The 20,320-nt window shown below is 42.5% G+C and overlaps 1 protein-coding gene across 1 annotated transcript; it reads right to left on the reverse strand.

Annotated features, from left to right (window-relative positions):
* Positions 1-1,243: 1,243 nt before the first annotated feature.
* On the reverse strand, positions 1,244-18,434 carry synpo2lb (synaptopodin 2-like b). The gene is made up of 5 exons (XM_084741167.1): positions 18,130-18,434; positions 11,035-11,186; positions 10,622-10,924; positions 9,160-9,548; positions 1,244-3,998 (listed from the first exon to the last, which is right to left on the reverse strand). Exons 1-5 carry the CDS (start codon positions 18,229-18,231, stop codon positions 1,393-1,395), a joined length of 3,552 nt encoding a protein of 1,183 aa, XP_084597293.1. The 5' UTR covers positions 18,232-18,434; the 3' UTR covers positions 1,244-1,392.
* Positions 18,435-20,320: the final 1,886 nt, after the last annotated feature.

Raw genomic sequence — 20,320 nt, forward strand, 5'->3', positions numbered from 1 at the left:
TGTTTCTATTTTGTCACTTCATCAGTGCCTCCTGTGATTTCCTTTACATCTTTTCTCCATCCTCGACTGTGGAAGCACATTTCTGCCATTCTGAGTGGAGAAAAGCATCGTGTAAGTCATTGAAATTGTCTCAAAATAATGACTTGGTATCTCAAAATGAGGACAAACTTTCCTAAAATAATGGCTTAGTATCTAAACATAACGAAACCTTCCAAAATAATGAGCTAATATTCATTGATTATCGTTCAGTCATTATATTGAGTCATTTTTCTCATTGTAATGATTTACAAAGATCCTTTTTTCCCCACTCAAATTTGGCAGAAATGAGCTTCCATACTTGACCACATCTCTCTCACAACAGTCTTGCCTTTTCACATCCTCTGTTCTTTTTTTTTTACATTTAAATTTAATTCTTCATCATTCAGTACAATATTTACAGAACTTTATTTCATTCTTCCCCCTGCATCTCTTTCCTTCTTTTCAGTCTTCCGTTGATATCGATTTTTAAACTTTTCTCAGGTTTCCACGCACTCACATTTCCTTTGCAAAACACAGTGTTCCCTTTAACTACAGTCAAATGCATCGAATAAATGAGTCCACAACATTAAATGTAAGTGATAAAATGTGCTACATGGCTGGCTGATCCAAGCAGATCCTGTGATAAAACGTGGCTGAAAAAACAACAAGCTGCAGGCTTCAACAACAATATTAGGTAACACTTTCTATGACGCCCATGTCCATAAAGCATGATAATGCATTACAGACACATTTATAATGCATTATACTGTGCTTAAAGCAATGTGTAATTACAGTTACAAACACTCATGCACATTCCTAATGCTTAAGAACAATAATTATGACATATTAAAAAGCATTTTATAATGACTATACTGACATTTTGGGGGGTATTATGATTCTCCTAGTTATAATGCATTACAACCACTGTTATAATGCATTATAATGCATTGTAATGTATTGCATATCAGTGAAATACAAATGTCTGTCAGTTCATCATCAAAATGTTATCAAATTGGAGTACGAAGCTTCTGATATGACCCATTAAAGAAAAAAATATTCTAAAAAGTGACTATAATGTCAAAAAAGTGGGTGCCCAGCTTTTATGAAGTGTTATCATACTTGACCTTCATTTTAAAATACTTTATAATGTGTTATGACTGTAATTATAAAGCATTCTGAATGTTTTTACAACTATAATTATACAGTGCTATAAGCATAGTGTATGTTTATAAATCATTATAATGCATTATAGACATGAGCGTCATAGAAAGAATTACCCAGTATTGCAATGCTACAAACACATGGACGTGTTAAGAAAATGTTGCTCTATGTTGCCATAGAGACGTGGTTTAAAATGTCCACACCAGAGTCTGATCAGTGCGCGGTGGATCCAGGGCGCCACACGCAGGGCTGCAGACCCAGGTTGGAAGTGCTGAACCGGGGCCTGGGGACCCTGGGAGGTTGAGTGGTGTTGGACGCCGGCCGAGAGACACTAGTGGGGCCCAGGGGACTCAGATCTGGGGCGCTCTTAAACTGCCTGTTGGCCTGCGCACCGTTGGAGGGCTGAGCGTGGGAAAAAGTCGGAGGAAGAGGGGAGGTGAAGGTGGGGAGCTCAGGGAGGGGAGCTGTCGGGGCAGGGGGAGCTGGGGGAGACAGAGGGGAGGCGGCCCACTGAGGTTGGTGAGGTTGAGGCTGATAGGGCTGGTATGTGGGTGGAGGAGATGCGACATCAGAGCGCCACATTGGTTCTCCAAGTGTCGTAGCTGATCGAGGTACAATAACTTTGAGGGCGGGGCCTGTGGCTATCGGTGGCGGTGTGGAGAAACGCCTCACCTCGTATACTCGAGCTGTCTTCTGGGGACCACCTGTCATTCCTCGCTGCTGTTGCTGCTGATAAGTGGAGGTGTCCTGGGGAACTCCGCCCCCGTAGCTGAATAAAGAGGAGTTGAGCTGGTAGGGCTGGTGGCTCATAACGTCCACAGGTTTGATGCCAGCTTTGTGCCCTTTAGATCCAGCAGGTGCAACCTTCGCCACCTCAGGCTTCTTCTGGGCCTTCGGAGGGCAGGAAGGAGAGAGGAGGGGGTTATAGCTGATGGGAGGAGGAGCACGGATGTTGGAGGAGTATTTCCATGTGGCAGGGAGAGACGGTGTAGGTGAGGGCTCCCTCGTCTGGGCAGGAGAGTAAGGTGCAGCAGCGACAGAGGGAGCTCGCTCCACGACGTAGCGATCCATTCTGTTCTGCCTGCGGGCGAATAGCTGGCCTCCCTTCCCTGCCAGCTGTGGCGCCTGAGGGGTTTGTGGTTTGGGCGCTACAGGAGGGGGCCTGGGTCCCCGCTGCGCCTGCAGGAAGTTGCAGGCCTCCGCCCCCAGCCTCAGCCAGTCCTCCTCGGGCCCAGACTCATGTCCGGCCTCCGTGCTGGGTGCAGCTCCTGGGCTCCTCACCGTGTGGTCGTCCATGTTCTGGACCATCGACATCAAATCTGGGTTTGGAGAAATCTCTTTGTTCTGGACGGAACAGAACATTGGCTTTTTGTTGCTACGACGACGGGCCTCCTGCAGGATGCCGGTGCGAGAGGCGGGGACCGAGATGCGCTGCTCACGTGTCGCCAGTGAATCAGTGGCAGCAGCAGGCTGGGGAGGTGATGCAGTTGCCATGACAGCAACATGGGGGCTAGGAGTCACTGCACCTGTTGTGTTGATGTAGGGGTGGACAGATGGTGATGGAGAGGGTTGAGGAGGTGGTGGAGGAGGAGGTGGAGGGTGGGCGGGCTGGGCATGGAAGGAGACCTGAGTCAGATCAGGCGGTTGTAGTGGAGAGATGGGAGAGGCAGGGATGCAGGTGGAGGGAGGTTGATAGGCAGGAGGTGCAGGATGGGATGGAAAGGATTGTGGAGCAGGAGGGGAGAAGGGTTGAGCAAGTGGTGGACAGACAAAGGTAGCTGGAGGAGGAGGAAACGGGGTGGAGGGGGAAGCGAATGTTGGGGGATGTGTAGCGGGCAGAGTGGAGGGAGGCGAGGTGGGGGTGTTGCTGTTGTTATTTCTTGGAGGGATGTACAGAGAGGTGCTAGACACCGCTCTTCTCGCATCTGGGCCTGACGGATGGCGAGTAGGTTGGATAGTCACCATGGAGACTGCTGCCACTGGTTTGGTCGCCATGGTCACGGGTTTGGGTTGGGGAGGGCGAAACATTACTGAGGTCACAGAGGCACGAGGAGCGGTGGGGCCTGGGGTGAAAGGGCGGGCGGTACGGTTCAGAACGCCTTGATTAGGACTGGCGTTCAGGTGAGAATCTGAGTCTGTGATCGGATCAGAGTTAGGACTAGGATTGAGGTTGCCATTTTGATTCGGCAGTGGCACCTGAGAGGGTGGGCTCAGGACAACGCTAGCCCGACTAACAGCCACTGACCCCCCGTTGGCCACAGCCACAGCTGGAGGAGACATCTGTGCAGGGTGGTTACTGATTGGCTGCTTCTCCAGCCTCGAGCCCTGATAGGCTGAGCTCTCTGGCCCTGACACCTCCAACCCTGGGCTTTGATTGACAAGTCCTGCTGGAGTCTGATAGGCTGAAATGTCCAGCCCCAAGTTGTGATTGGTTGTTGGTGTTGTTGGAGTGGTTGGTGTCGTTGACGGGCAGGCGGAGCTTCTCCTGTCCAGCAGGTCGAGATAACCGCTGTCCCACGTAGGGTCAAACGACCCTGAGAATCCTTCTTCGTCAACTTCTGAACCACTTAGGATGGAACTGCCTCCTTCCTCCTCTGTCTCCCCTCCGGTCTCTCCTTCCGTCTCCCCTCCTCTGTCTCCCTCAGCTTTGCCGAAGCAGGTTAGCGTGTACTTCTTGGCCCTCTGCCGGCGTTTCTTGAACATAAGCACCCCCTTCGAGTTGGGGTTTGGAGCATCAGTCAGCAAGGAGGCAATAGAGCGGCATTTGGTGCGAGCTTCTTTCACCTGTTTCTCCACCAGACTCTCCCCGCGCTGCAGCTCTGCAAGACAGGAAGAGGAAAGAGACCAAGTTAAATGTGCTGAATGACAGGAGTGAGCTGGTAATGAGATTTGTGATGAATACACAAAAGGCCACGGGTGACAAATAACGGAAACAGCAGTGTGACAGGCCTCACTGACAGCGAACAGTGGCTGATTTCTACAGTATTATCACAGCGAGGAGCTGCCATGAGGATTACCAGTGACAGACAGGAGTGTGTGTTGTGGATTTAGAACAAAGAATTCCTGCTGCTCTCTGGAGTTGAGTCACACACTCCGGGAAGGTTAGATCACGGTGTCTCTCCTGTACAAGTGCTTGTTTGGGCCTGTGTGTGTCCACATGTGTGTGTATCTCTGCTTAGTCCAAGGCTATTTGAGTCTTTTTAGTATCTTGGCTCACCTCACATTAAAGTTCTCACTACATAACTATAGTCTGATGCAGCCACTGTGCACATCCATAAACTACAGGACTGTGACTAAAGATTATTTTCAATGGCGGTTCATCTGCCAAGTATTTCCTAAATGAATCAATTCATTGTCTGGTTTATAAAAGGTCGGAAAATGGTGAAAAATATCTGTCAGTCTTTCCCAAAGCCCAGGATGACATCTTGAAATGTCTTGTTTTGTCCACAACCCAAAGCCATTCAGTTAAAAGTCATAGAGGAATAAAGAAACCACAACATATTCACACTTAAGAAGCTGGAATCAGATAATTTAGAATTTTGTGTCCTAAAAAAACACTCAAAATAGTTGCTGATTAATTTATTAGCTGACAACTAACAATTAATCGTTGGAGCGCTAATATTCTATATAACTTTGATACAGTCAGATTCACAAACACCGTCTCAAACTTGATATTTCAGTTCCAAAGTTCAGATATGTCAGTAGCAAACTTGATATAACTAAACTAAAACTAAATGCTAACACATCTCAGCTTAACATGCTAGCATGCTAACATTTGCCACTTAGCCCTAAACACAAACAACGGCTGCAGTTGGTCAGAAAGTTATTATTTTTGTAAGTATCTGGTCATAAAGCAAAAATTACACAAATTAAAAAGTTGAGCCACTGATGGCACTAGAGGAAAAGTTTAAGACATCTAACATCTGGGCTGACAGTTCCTCCAACAGCTTTAGAGACATTTCACACAAAACCACAAACGCAAACCTCATGTCTCAACATCTTCAATCATTGTTGAGACATTTCAGTGTAGATCAGATCTGCGGACTGACTGTCCACCACAATGACACTGTCTCCACAAGAACTATACTACAAAATTTTTTTGCATTATGTCGTAGTGCTGTCCAATAATAGGCAAAATAGCTTCATCAAGCTGATTAAGACAGACACTTCATCTTGTATAATTCATCACAAAATAACAATCACAGACAGACTCACTAACTTACTCACATCTAAATCAGGGTCAACAGTCAAGTCCACTGAGTACAACAATGACAAATAACCTTGACATAAACTGTGCTGACATAGCATAGACATCAAAGCAGCTGCAATAAACTTTAATATTTTGTTGTAATAGCCACAAAATATAACATCAAAAGTTAAATTATCTGAAGAAAAATCTCCTCCTGCTTCTTTGCCTGAGAAAATGTAAACACAGGCTCTTCCGGCCTGCATGTTGTAAACAGTTTCATCTGATTTCAAGGAGAATCAGACCTGGTAGCAGGCATAAAGAATAACTATAAAGAAACAGCCAATCTTCCTGCTTATGTAGGTCATATAGAGGCATCAGTATTAAACTGAGAATGTCTAATAATTGGTTAAAAGGTCCTTGTAGTACATTTAAATAGTTAGTCTACATTTGAAAAAGAAAAACAATGAATGTCAATGCATTTCTTATAATGTGAGCATAAAAAGGATTTAATGGGTCTTACCTGCGTATACGACTGTGTGTCCACCTAGATCTGACCCTGAAGGAGATGTGAGGTCCCTCATCTCACAAAGTATGTGTGTGTGTGTGTGTGTCCTTAAACTCCCTCAGACCCTCCCACACACACCCTCACAGCGTCCAGTTCGGCTCTGAGTGAACAGGAACCGTTTATTCTCTGTCTTCCAACTCTTCTCTCAGGGCACAGCCCATGTAAAGACCTTTGTCCAGCAACTACCCAAACCAACACATGATGTCAACCCACTATTCCTGTCTGTCTGTCTGACAGGCATCAAACACCTGTCCACTCTGTCTCATACACACACACAGACACAAGGACGGGAAGACCCCTCACCAGAGGATATTTAGACAGCGGTGTCATTGAGTGTATGTGTGTGTTTGTGTGTGTGTATGAGTTCATAAAGCCAATTATAGTTTATAGAGGAGAGCTTGGTCATAACTCTTCACTGATGTGCCGTTCTCTACCGCTGACACTTCACACCTAACAAACACTGCACACACAGAAACACAGCACTATAGCAGCAAAGATAACAATCCCATATCGAAAGCCAAAGGTAATGTGTTTGTGTGTGTGTCTGTGGGTAATGTGAGAAAGGGCAGGTCCCTGAACGCCTCAGTCATCATTCACCCAATAGTAAAGCCCTAACCTAAGTCACTCAGGCCTTCAGATCCCTCATTACTGCAGCATTCGCTCATATGAATCACAACTCAGTCAGTGCATAGCTATTCAGTTGGATCAGCTGTGATCATTATTACCTTGTTGACCTGATAAGTTAATTAGACAAGGTTAATAAAACTTTATGAGTTAAAAGAATAGTTCAACATTTGTGTGTGAGTGTGAGAAGATTAAATGGGTAGTTTGGATTATCTGAAGTGGGGTTGAATGAGGTACTTATCAGCAGTCAGTGTTGTACAGTACAGTAGATGGCGGTCAGCATGACCACCTCATTTTAAGTATACACTATATTTAGAATATTTTCACCACTTTACCTTGCCATCAGACAGGCTTTTCCAATGGGAAACCACCATTATGTAAGTCAAATATCGCTCTCTGGCTCAACCACACTCCTTTGGCAAAAAGAGTACATTTTACCTTGCAGAACACAGGGGTTGCTGGTCTACCGCTCCCTTGATCTGTTTTTTTTGTTTGTGTCATTGTGTGACCTTAGTGAATCCCAGCTAACCTTTAAAAACATAGAAATCACACTAGGAGTCTAGTTGGGAAAAGTCGGGCAAGGAGTCTGGTTGTTTTTTATTTTTCATCAAAATGCATTTTTCCCCAAGTTCTTCTAAAAATGTTTTCCCAGATGACCTGACGTAGGTTTCTGCATGATAACATTGCTAGATATAAACCACCTAGGCCAAGGAACAGAAGGTCATCAGCGCTCTAACCTACGTGACTGCCTTTTGATAACGGCTAAATCCACACATTGGAGAAGCTTGTTTGGAGATTAGTTGGGATTTTCCTTGATAGACAACTTAAATAAGCCGTTGATTATCTTTTTTTTATCGATCGACTGATCATTACAGCAGTAGAATCCCAGACATTTTACCGCAACTTGCACGCACAGTCGCATGCACACACACAACCACACACTCATGCACACCACATATTCAGCTGTGCGTCCTGTAAGTCAGAGTTGCGTCCAGTCTGTCAATCAGAGGCTTCAATTTCTATAAATACAGCGAGTGAGGCGAATGCTCAGAATACTATCAGACGGCTGTTTGAAAGGACCGGAGGGGGGAGGAGGGTGGAGGTGGAATATCTCTGTCGGTATCTGGTGTATCTCACCCCATCACCACCAGCCTGTGAATGTAACTGAATAACCACTAGAGGGTGATATAGCTGTTGATTTAAGCCACAAGACTACACAGCTCACTGCACCGAATGCTGACACCAAGGGAATCTTTGATATCTAATTTAAAGAGCAAAAACAGTGTGGTTAACATTGAAATCGTTACATAACCATGAAGTACTAGAGACGTTCTGTTTTTTGTTGGCAGCAGGTGTATTATCCTCAAACTGGATGGAAAGAAGTATGCAACAATTATTGGTTAGACATTTTGTGGTGGAAGTGATATACACGCTCTAAACCACTATAATTAGAACTGTGACATCAATCGTACATTCTTTTAGTATAATTACCATACACAAATAAGATCATGGTAGCATAAACATATCTGAAGTAGGGCTGGACATTATAGCTGAAAGGTTTATCATGATACAATGAGAAAAATGTTTAATCACTTTACTGAGACTGTGGGCTTCCACTTAGACAAGCCTTGGAAAAAGGCTATTTGTTCACTTGCTTAGCTTCATTTAGTTCCTGAGCACCTGGTGGATCATCATTATTTTTGTTTGATCCCATAGACACTCAACAGTTGCGACAATAGACTTCAGACTACACCAAATACATAAAAAAAGGTATATCAAAAGACATTTATTGGTTTCTGACTCTTGGAAAAACTGTAAAATTCCTCAATACTGTATCTCTGAACTATCTCTTTGACTCAATCACACACATTGAGACAATTCTGTGATCTCCTTTTGATAACTAAGTTGTTTGTTTTGTTTTCTTTTCTTTTTTTCACTTCCATTCACTGAGTCTGAAAGTGAAGCGCCTTCAACTCTCCTCTGTGACAGGCTGTTAATTATCCAGGGCGTATTTTTGTTATGTACTTTCATGGTGGGTTGCATTTAATGCATTTAAATGAAATGACTGAACAACTATAGTGTCTATTGTCGATACATTTCACTGTTAAAAAAAATCATCATCAGTGTCTTTTTACAGAAATCGTGGCCTGGTTACACTCAAATAATCTGCAGACTTTGTTGGAGGCATTTGCAGTTTATGAACCACATATTTTCTTTCTAGCAAACCACACTGCCAACAGTCAATCACCACACAGAAGGAAGCATGCATCTACTCATGGATGAGAGGCTCCTGCTTGCGACAGCGCAGGATATACACATTAATGATGTCTCCCTCAGCTGAGCAACACACCGCTGAGAGGTCCATGAGTAGACGCATGCTTCTTTCTGCACAGTGATTGACAAGTGTTGGTTAAACTGCCACACATAGCACTGCAGCTCTTAAATGACTAGACAGATTTTGCAGACAGACAGAATTTGCATCAATCTATATTGTTTTTTAATTTGCTTCTGACTAATTTGTTTGCTTATGTGTACTCTTACATGTATCATGTACATGTAATGTTGCCCTATAGTTTTGTATGAAGATATTAAGTCTACTCACTGGCTTGTCGTGCTTTGTCCATGTAGGTGGTGGAGAGTTCGTCACTGACTGGCATCTGCTGTGGTCCCACCATGGGCACCAGCTGTTTACTGGAGCCCAACATCAGAGCCTCCCTCGCCCGTTCAGGAGACACAAGCGGCGGGCAGGTCAGCCCGATGCAGCCGCCCGCCTCCTGGAAGCCACTGTCCCCTTCTCCCTCCGCCTCAGCCAACCCCTGATCAGGGGTCGGGGTGAGTGTGTGAGGGGTCAGAGTGTGCGGGGTGTGTGCCGGAGTGGTCCACTCAGTCTGGAGGGGCTGGTAGATGAGCTCTCTGCGAGGGACGCCAGGAAGGCACTGGCCCTCCCACTGCCCCTGCAGGGAAACCCCTGCATCTGTGGCGCTCTCATACCTGGGAAGACAACAGAGAGGAGGCTGTCAAGGTGCATCATATAGTTGCAACATCCAGATCCTGATCACAAATATACTATATCATGCTCCTCTTGCTTTTACAATTTGCTATTTACTATTTAGAAAGTTGGACTACATGCAGTGGTGTAGTGGTGCCTGAAGAAGTAGATATATCCTCAATTTATGCAAAATTTTCTCCCATCCAGCAAAGGATAAACACCACTATTTGCACATTGTCACTTGACTCCTGCTGCTTGAATTCAGGCAGTAAGGATCATCGTGAAATTAAATCACCACAGAGGAGGTGCAGATTTGATTGCAATCAGCACTGGCTTGCAGACTATAGGGTGAGGCAACTACATAATTATGTATTTTGAGTGAATTATTTCTTATACCCTAGTCCATCCATGCATGAAAATGGACAACTATTCCCTCACCTTGCAAGTAGTCAATGTCCCAGTAGTTTATTTTGTAAAATGTCTCTTGGAACAGCTGATTTACAACAGTCTGCAGAGGCCAGAGTGTGCCACTCTTATGAAGTTAACATCATTTGTCAAGGGACAGTTTGTAAATATTACTGTTCCTACTCAGGCATAATGCCTGCATAAAAGATATATTCAAGATGAGGCAAATATGGTGTTTCAGTTCAAGATTTGTTTATTTATCAGGTTTTTTCCCTAGGATGGCGAAGCAAAGGCCTGAACCACCCTAGTCTGCCTCTGATTCTAGAGGGAAAAAATTGGATTACAGCTGAATGCTGCGCATCAGAGGGCGGTTTGTCCATTTGTTCAACACATGAAATGACATTCATGATGTTCAACAGCAACACTAGATATCGCATTTACAGCTAAGACTCATGGGAGTTGTAGTTGCTGAATTCAGAACAATAATACAGAATAATACTTATATCTAAATTTAGTGATTTGTCAGATTATATTGTGCAGTACAGTGGTGGATATTCCTTCCTTTTGGGTAGAATATGGACAGGAAATCAGAGTTTGATGTTTTTGGAAAAACTGATAAAAGAAACTTTTGTGGCAGAATAAATTGAGAACAGCAGGTGTGGTTCCTTACCCGCTCATCTCTGAGGTCTCCTCCTCTTCTTGGTTGTCATAGCGTGCAGGTGAGCGTGCATGAGGAGGTGTGCGGCGTTGGCGCCTGTGCGTTTGCGACTGTGTGTCTGCGTCACTGTCTGTCTCTCCGTAGTAAGCCTCGCTGTCTGGAGGGGAAGTGATGCCCCTGGGTATCCCGGTGGGGGAGAGGATGGAGGAACGCTGGGAGGGCAAGGGGGCTGCGGGGGGAGACAGGACCCTCATGGAGGAGCGGGGTGATGTGGAGCGACCAGAGTAAGATGAGGAGTGGAATCCAGAAGGGGCCCTGGACACAAACAGATAACAAGTTGTGAAAATGCAAAACATGCATAAGTTTGTTTGATATGGCTTTGTGTAACAAGGTCAGAGTCTGTGTGATGTTCTGCATGTTCTGACCTTTTAACCCTCAGGTTGAGTGTGGCGCTCTCTGTGTCTATGAGGCTCATGGCCTCAGCATGACTGAGATCTGCACACAGGTGTTGGCCAATGGCAACCAGCTCGTCATACTCCTTCAGTCCAGCTCTGCACGCTTTGCTGCGCCTGCGCACCTGCAGACAGGAAAGAGGTTAATAAGACATTAAGCTGTGATAACATTTGCTGGTTCCACCATCTTAAATCTAAGGATTAGGATGGAATATCTTTTCTTTGTCATTTATGATAGTAAATGAAGAGTCTTTGGTTTTTGAAATGTTGGTTACACACATTAACAACCAATGTCTTGTTTAGTTTAAATGTCCCAAAAATGTTTTCCCACAACTTTTTGTATTCTATAGTGGCATGAAAGGCCCTGAAAACATATTTTCTGAATCAGCTTCTTACTGTGAGCAATGAGTTCCCACATGAAAACACTATTTTCTGCCAGAGTTTGAACTGTTTTGGTTATTTCACATTAGAGATTCAAGGCTCTTCTTGCTGGTTTGAAGAGGGTGAGGCTCTGTTGGGAAATTGCGATGTCTCATATTTTCATGCACTAATCAGGATTGATTTGATTTTAATCAAAGCATGATGACAGTTGTGGGGTTGTTTGCTCATATTGCAAAGCCACTTTATCTGGATAAACAGCACTAAAGGCCAGGGGAAAATATGCATTTTTGATCTGTCCCTTTAAATTTATTTTGATACTAATACTTTGACTACTTCAATACTACCTCAATACTTTAAGTAAGAATTTGAATCAGAATTTGGGTTTACTGCCAAGTAGATTTTTACATACAAGGAATTTGCTGTGTTATGTTGGTGCATAACGATAAACATGATATGAGAAAAAAAAAATATGAAAGCAAGTACTGCAAATCAAGAAGCAAAAATATAAAACTGACAATAACATATGAAAAATATTTTTTAAGCTGGTTGTGTTAAGCAGCGGACGGCTCCCTTCTCCTGCCAGCCGACTTCATCAATGTATCAGAATAACTCTGAAGTCACGCAGCTGTTCCTGGAGGTCGCTATGAGATGATGTCATCGGACCCTTCAGGAAGTATGTCTGTGTGGGGGGGTGGGTGATAGATGGGATAGACATAAAGGAGAGTATTCTTGTCCACTAGAGGAAGTAGATAAAATCCCCCCATCTCCTCACATATACACACTCATACACACACCTTATCACTGTAAAAATGTTGAGAGGAGGAGAGTGTGTTCCTGCACCTACTTGGTCTCTTAAGAGGAAACACTATTTGTGTTTATCAGTATCTCTTGACCTAATAATCTCAGCGTCACACAGACACATGCAAGGACAAGCTATCTACCTCGTACTTTCCCCAACACACACACACACATACACACACAGCACAAATGTACATCATGACAGAGGGGGTTTGAACAGCTGCATCACCAGTCTGGACTGAGGGGGTGTCTGTTATTCACCATATGTTCCCCACATACCCAAAATAAAACCTCGCAGGAAAATCAACCGCATTCCTCGACAGACAGAGAAAGACAGGCGCTACTCTGATGGGAAACTCCAAAAAAAATACTTACAATAAAGCACATGAGCGTGTGTTTATAATGTGCATGCGTGTGTGTGTGTTTCAGTATCTTTGTGTGTGAACAAGAGGCCTTTTTCCATGCCCAACGTCCAGCTCCTCTTAAATGAGCTATTCTGATCCTCTAGTTTGCACTCCATTCCCAACCGGGCTTATCTGAGGTATGTCCAACTGTACACACACACACACACACGCTCACACACACACACAGACACACACACACACACACGCTCACACACACAGACGTCGACTTGGGTCACTTTTGGGGATATTACAGAGACTTACATTCATTTCCTGGACACTTAGCCTAAGTCTGCTAACTCTACCCATACCTTAATGTTTGCCTATCCTTAACCCTTACCCTGCCTAGGGACACGGCTTTTGTCTCCAATCGACTATTTTGCTCTGTGCATTAATTGCAGTTAAGCAAACTTGAAACTCAATCCTTCCCTTTTTTCTGTACTTAGATATGCTGTCTGTGTTGAAAAGAAAATCAAATCTTGAAAATGGTTAAAAGATGTTGCTCGTAACCTGTAAAAGCAGCATATAATGTTATCAAAATGCTAACAAACTAGTTAACTAATGATCGATGTTGGGTTAGCTATCTAGTTCCCCAATTGGTTTTCTAATGGTAATTATCAGATGTAATTATCTGGCCAAAAATCTGGCCAAAAATTGATGCAGATTATCTAGCTAGTTAGCTAGCATTTCTAGCTTTTAGTTGTGACTAGCTAACCCTGAGCCACTAGGCCAAATGTCAGCCTTTTCCCAAAACGGGGCACGGCTTTTGTCTCCAATTGACCATTCCTAATTACAGCCCAGTGCTCCAATAACAGTTGAGAAAGTTTGGTGCCCACAGGAAAAGAAAAGGAAAGAAAACTTTGGATGGTTGAACCATTTCGTTAAGAGATCCTGTTGTAAAATGCTAGCTAACTAGCTAGCTAACATAATCTTCAAAAATAGAAATACAGACAGACAGCAAATTAATGCCACAGAGCGTGACTTCACCATCCTGTGGAAAAAAAATGGTATACAAGAAGCTGCTGGGAAACAACAGTGCCGTGTTGGGTTTAATAAAATATGTGTATTCACCGATATTGATTTTCAGCATTACAGTATTTTCAGCAGTATCTGTGGCTTTTTCCAATACTGATATGGGAAAATCCCTAAGCAAATGCTAAGTAACTAGCTGAGTATGCTACAGAAATTGTTAGCTAGTTAGTTACATCTGATAGCAAATGTTAGGAAAATGCTAGCTAAATAAAAGTAGTTAGCTTGTCAGCTAGTGTTTAGAAACATTATATGTCACTTTTACAGGCCCCCCAACAAAATGTTTTAACCATCATTTCTCAAAATACAAACACAGCATGTCTAAGCACAAGAAACAGGAAATGAAAAAAGTTGAGGTTTTACTGGGTACTAATCTTGCTCAACTGTTACTGGAGCACAGAACAAAATGGGTTTGGATGGATCAATGGTTTAAGCCAGGCATGTCCAAACTGTTCCATAAAGGGCCGAGTGGCTGCAGGTTTTTGTTCCAACCAGTCTACAGCACACCTGATTCGACTAATCAGCTGTTTGAAGACTGAAATCAGTTGATTGAATGAGTCGAGCCTGGTGTGCTCCAGCTTGGTAGGAATGAAAACCTGCAGCCACATGGCCCTTTATGGAACAGTTTGGACATGCCTGGTTTAAGCCATCCCCAACCAACTGTGTCTCTGTTTTGAGGCTACTTTTGGGGACACATTTCAGACAAACCACACGCACAAGGGACAAATTTCGCACACAGTTTTACCACAAGACAAAGCACCCACATACTGATCAAACCCTCATTAAAGGTGACCTTATCTGAGTGAAAACCCTGGATAAAGAGAGGCGTTTGGTGCCAGAGCCACTCCGCCTCCATTTGGAATCAGAGGTTATGACAGCCTTATGAGTGACGGGCCAACTCTTGAACGTCAGTGTGAATGAGGTCACATTCCTCCTCTCCAGAATAGATTTTCTTATTAGAGAAAACATTCTCGACTGTCAACAAATATAACCGCAGACACAAAAAGCCTTTGGAGAAACCAAAGTCAAAAAAGATTTTTTCTGGGCTTAAAGTCGGCTTATTATGTCTAATAAATATGTGATGATGACAAACCTGGAACAAGTTCATTATCCACTGTGTATGTGTTCACAGTAGACATGTGTATGTAGTGGTGAACATATGGAAGAGTGACATGGAATCAAGGGTCAAGGTAGGATAGATAATTACGGCATGCAGCGTATCTACTACAGAGTGAGTCGACAATACGAAAATATAAAACCCAGCGCAGCACTGACAACACAAGTAACAGTCGTCCATCATGTCCACAGCAGCAGCACCATGTCAGTCACTCAAACAATGACAATATCACATCTACTGTAGGAAGCTCCGGTGCATGTCAGTCAGTCCAGTGATAACAATATCCAATACCAATCAAGAAACTGTGTCTTTCTAGAAAGCAGTCTTCGGTAAGGGGCAGCCAACCTACATTCTTAGAAATAAGGGATCCGCCTGAAGGGCAGAACCATTTGCTTCTGAAGAACCCTTTTTTGAAGACAGGGTTTGTCACAGGTTCTTTGTAAGACCAACGATTCCATGAAGACCCTTTTCCAGCCAAAGAACCCTTTGTGGAGGAAAGGGCTCTTCAAGCATTGTTGAAATCTTTCAAGAACTCTTTCATCAAGGGTTCTTTGTACCATAGTATGAAAGCACTCTCAGTAGAACCCAGTGGGTAATTTCTTAGTAGCAACCTTCAAAGGTGGAAAGGTTCAGAGAAGAACCCTCAGATAGGCCCTCTTCACCAACATGGAACCGGCTCATTTCTGGTTCAAGCACCTATTTGAATTGTTTGGAGCATCTCCACCAAAAACAAACTGATTCAGAACCTGAAAAGCTGGTTCCCAGCTAGAACAAAAAAATAGCATTTTTTTCCCTGGGAACCAAAGTGGGCATGCGATATCCTGACCTCCTTGATTACAATGGTTCCACTTAAAACTAGTGGAAATATGAGCTAGTTCTCTGGATAGCACCAAGGTTCCAAGAACCTTGAATGGAAGTGGTTGAAGAACCAGAAATGAAATGGAAAATGGCTGGTTCTGCATTGAACCATTACACCATAGAAGGGCTCTTTGTAGATCCTCTCATAGGGGGTTCTGGGTAAAACTTCTCACAGATGACTCTATCTATCCTTTAAGTACTTTACCCTTTACTTTCTGACAGGGTTCCAAGTAGAACCTTTAGAAAAGGTGGCACCAGGAACAAAAAAGGGTTCTCTTATAGCATCAAGTCAAAGAACTGTTTATGGTGCTAGTTAGCACCATTATTTCTAAGAGTGTACTGGGCTTCAAACCAGGTTAAAATATGCCCTATATTATGAAAAAACAGAACAACTGAAAGAATAAAATTGACAACAATAGTTAAAGATAATAAATCAACTTTACCTGTTGGCATTAGAGAAACAGAGTTCTCAAGAGTTGATGAGTCAAGTTCAACTACTCATGACATTTTTCTAGAACATTTTGCACAACTTTTGTTTTTACAAAGTTATGGGGACAAAATCTGCCATTTCAGAAGTGGTGGGGACATGTCCCCATGGTCCCCAGTGTAAATGACACTTGTGTATATGCTGGCACTGTACACTAACCTATTTAAAAGTAATCCCTGCTGGTCTCTGATACTGTATGATCGTCATCAGGATGCAGTACTGAAACCTGAGTCAAGATCAAACATTAAAACATGTCTTCACACTGTTCTCTGACTGACAAGCCCAACTGAATCACAACAGGGAGGGTAGAATAGGTACAAAACTGGTATAAGAAAATGTAGTCTAAGGTTGGGTTGCACCAAAAAATGATTTTTAAATGAAGAAATATTAAATTTTCTCTTTGAAAACTAGTTTAGTTTTTACTCTGAACCTAGATTAAATTTAATTCTGTTGCACCAAAACTTTAAACTATACTGATCCAGTATTCACTTTAAACTTTGACTTGAGGAGGTTTTACTTTTAAAGTGGCTGCATTTTTGAGATGGATTGAGCAAAATAATCAAGTTCCTCAAATAAAGTTAAGATACAGACTCAATCCAATTGAGTTAAATGATGCGTCTCTTCTTCTTCGTCGTCTGCTAGTTGCTGCCAGCAAGTCTCTTTTTTCTGTGCTGCTGTCTGTTTTTTTTTAATCTTCTGTTATTTGGCAAAATTGCATCATTATTTCAGCCAACAAGGTTTTCTCAAAGAAGGGAAAATGAAAGCTTCTGCCAACAATCATGAGAGGCTGTCTTTTTAGCTAGCTAGCAAACATGCACTGTTTTGTTTACTTTTTAGCTAGCTAGCAAACAGTGTAATGTTTTGTTTACTTTTTAGCTAGCTAGTAAACAATGTAATGTTTTGTTAGCATTTTAGCTAGCTAGCCAAAATATAGCATTTTGTCAACTTTTTAACAATTGGAAACAATGTAATGTGTTTTTTGCATTATTACTAGCTAGCAAACATGTACTGTTTTGATCATTTTTTTAGCTAGCTTGCAAATAATTAAATGTTTTGTGACCTTTCTATCTAGCTAGCAAATAATGCAATGTTTTGCTAACTTTTTCGCTAGCTTGCAAGCAATGTATTGTTTTGCTAAGTTTTTTGCTAGCTAGCAAGTAAGATAATGTTTTGCTAACTTTTTTTAGCTAGCTAGCAAACAATGTAATGTTTTGTTAACGTTACATTTTTGGAGCCAGCAGATAACAGTACTCAAATTTATTTTTTATTTTAATTTGAGTAAGCAAGCGGCTCTATATTTTGGTTTACAACAAACTTAGATTTTTTTTTTTAAGTTTAACAGAGCTCTGCAAAATAAATCTGGATTTACTCACTTTAAATCCAATTTTGCTAAACTAAGTGATTAATTGTATATCCTAGAGTTGTGTGAAGTAGATGGAAGAATACCTGTGGTCAACTCTACTCAAATAACATTAGAAAAGTGTCATTTTTATAGGATGTGAAAAGATAACTGGATTGATTCAAGCACTTAAACATGACTATGAATATGACCACCAAACTAATCCCTCTCCAATTCAGTGACGCTCTCCAAAAGAAGGTAATTCTCACATTTCCAAAACTATCTGAGGACAAACTACAAGTAAAAGTAGAATTAGTGCAATCACAAAAGAACAGGCATGTGGGACAATGTAGACAACCACACTGTTAGTCTGTTATTTTACACCTCTAGAATTAAATGTATATAAGCACCTAATATTTATGCTCAAAGTGACACCAATACAATGAGTTACTGATTAATTTATTCAGATTTTATACCTAACTTTCTAACAAACGCTCGAATTACAGACAAGCAAACCACAAGACTGAAACCATCAAGGCCTCAAACCGCAATTGACAGCTGCAGTTTCTATTAAACCCATCTACTCATGTTACCATCATGGCAGTACAGTAAGTCTTCTCTGCAACACTCACACACACACACACACACTCCACTATACCTTCGCCACCTGTAGAGGCTTTTGCTGCTCTGCTCCTCCCTGCAGTCTGAAGCCCCACGGGGCTCCTCCTGAGAGGGACACCACAATCTCCTCCGCTACCATCCCTGGTCCCCGCTCACAGCCTGCTGTGTGTTTGTCTGTGTGTGAGAGAGTGTATAAGTTGCTCTGCCCTTCTTCAGCCCCTCACACTCTGCCAGTATCAATGAGGGAGCGTGAGGCTCCTGTCTCCTCACTCCACCCAAATCACTCCACCCATGAGGAGACAGGGGGTGGCTGGCTTTCATCTGCTCACACTGGAATGCTGTGTCGGAGGGTGGGCGCTCAGGAGGGTGAGAAGGGGCAAAAGTGTGTGTGTGTGTGTGTGTGTGTGTGTGTGTGCATCCTCCCTCCTATTCAACACTTGCCATGTCACTCTCGAGCACTCTTTACAGGAGGAGATGCTTGCTGATATACACTCCCGAAATAACCACCACCACCCCTCCCTCTCTGACCCCCAGCACAGCCAGCCTGGCCAGAAGCCACGGCTCACTGATTTGCCTCCGTCCACCCACCACACCCCAACCTTAAATCACAAAACAGGGGTGTGAGGAGGACATATTTTCAGTCTATTTACCGTCTGTACAGTTTAACAGCTTCAGAGCAGGTGCTAAGAGGGAATTGTGCTCCAGTGACCTAAATAATTTTTACCTTGTGATGGGAGTCAGGAAACACAATTTTACAACCTCATTTCCAAAAACGTTGGGACACTGTGCAAAATGTAAATAAAAGAAGAATGCAGTGATTCACAAATACTTTTTTACTTGTATTCACTTGAATACAGTACATCGACAAAATAATTATACACCCATTCTGAATTTGATGCCTGCGACACATTTTTTAAAACTTGGAATAGGGGCAACAAAAGACTGGGAAAGTTGTGTAATGCTCAAAAAATAGGTTAATTGGCATGTGACAATATCATAATTGGGTATTAAAGTGGCATTCACTGTTTGACACACTGTTTTTTGACAAGGATCATCCAGATTGCTATCAGCAATCCCCATTAATACTGAAAGGTACATAGGCTGCTGTGCATCAGCTTCAAAACTTCTAATATTGCAGAAAATAAAGGCAGAGGGTTACAGAATTTAGTTAGCCAAAATGACTTGACCCAACACCAGCTTAATGAAACTCATGCAGGTTTGTATTACAATAAAGCCAAATTCACCCTGATTGCTGAGGGATCCAGGCCCAAATGTGTCCCAGAGTCCCACTAACTGGAGCTGCTTCTCAGCCCCAGTTTGCACCACCAAAACAAAGCCAAATCTGGCAAGCATATGGGCTCAGGCTGGCTCACATTTGGTGTCAACACTTTGGCACCATTCAGCTGGCTGCCTCTGGACACATTATTATTATTATGTGAAAGATGACTGGGAGGATCACCATAGCCATATTGGCTCTTAGCCAATCTGGCTACCTATCTGCCAAGTTACACAATTACCCTCTCAAAAGCTAGAGAAGAAAGTGGAACTTGTTATTAGATACATGGGTAAGTGGCTCTTTATTTATCTCCATAGGGATATTTCACTCATAGCAGCATATATATGAAAGGAGAAGAAAATATAGTAACTAAGGGAAAAAAAATAAAATAAAATAAAATAGTACAATACAATAAAAAAGAAGAAAGATAATAATAGTGATCCAAATGTGTGAACATAAATAACGATACTAATACTGGTGTGGGAACAGGGTACAATGCATAGTAAAGTATAAACTACAGTATAAAAAGTGTAGAACAGTGCAGATTGTGCAGTAGAATAGACAGTATGCATCAATAAAAAAATAAAAGGCGCAAAATGTGCAAAAACAAATACAAACAATACAAACACATGTACAATTATTGTTATTAAATCATAAAATGTGACATGTATTGAAAAAACATTGCAAACAGATTCCACATGCATAGTTATTATTAAATTATAAAACATAAAGTGTATTTACAGTGCAAACAGGATCCACACGGATAGTTATGAAACACGAGATGTATAGGAAGCAGTCTAAAGAGAGAATCGTTTCTGACGTTATTTTAATCATGTCAATAGTTGATTTGATAGTAAACCTCACACACACTGCTGGGGACAGTGTTGTGTGTGAACAGTATGGGAGGTGAATGTGGAGGAAGTCCCTGCGCGGTGTCCGGATGTGGACGTGG

The sequence above is a fragment of the Lutjanus erythropterus genome, chromosome 17 (assembly GCF_056507025.1).
Source record: "Lutjanus erythropterus isolate fLutEry1 chromosome 17, fLutEry1.hap2, whole genome shotgun sequence".
In the NCBI taxonomy this organism is placed as follows: domain Eukaryota; kingdom Metazoa; phylum Chordata; class Actinopteri; order Lutjaniformes; family Lutjanidae; genus Lutjanus; species Lutjanus erythropterus.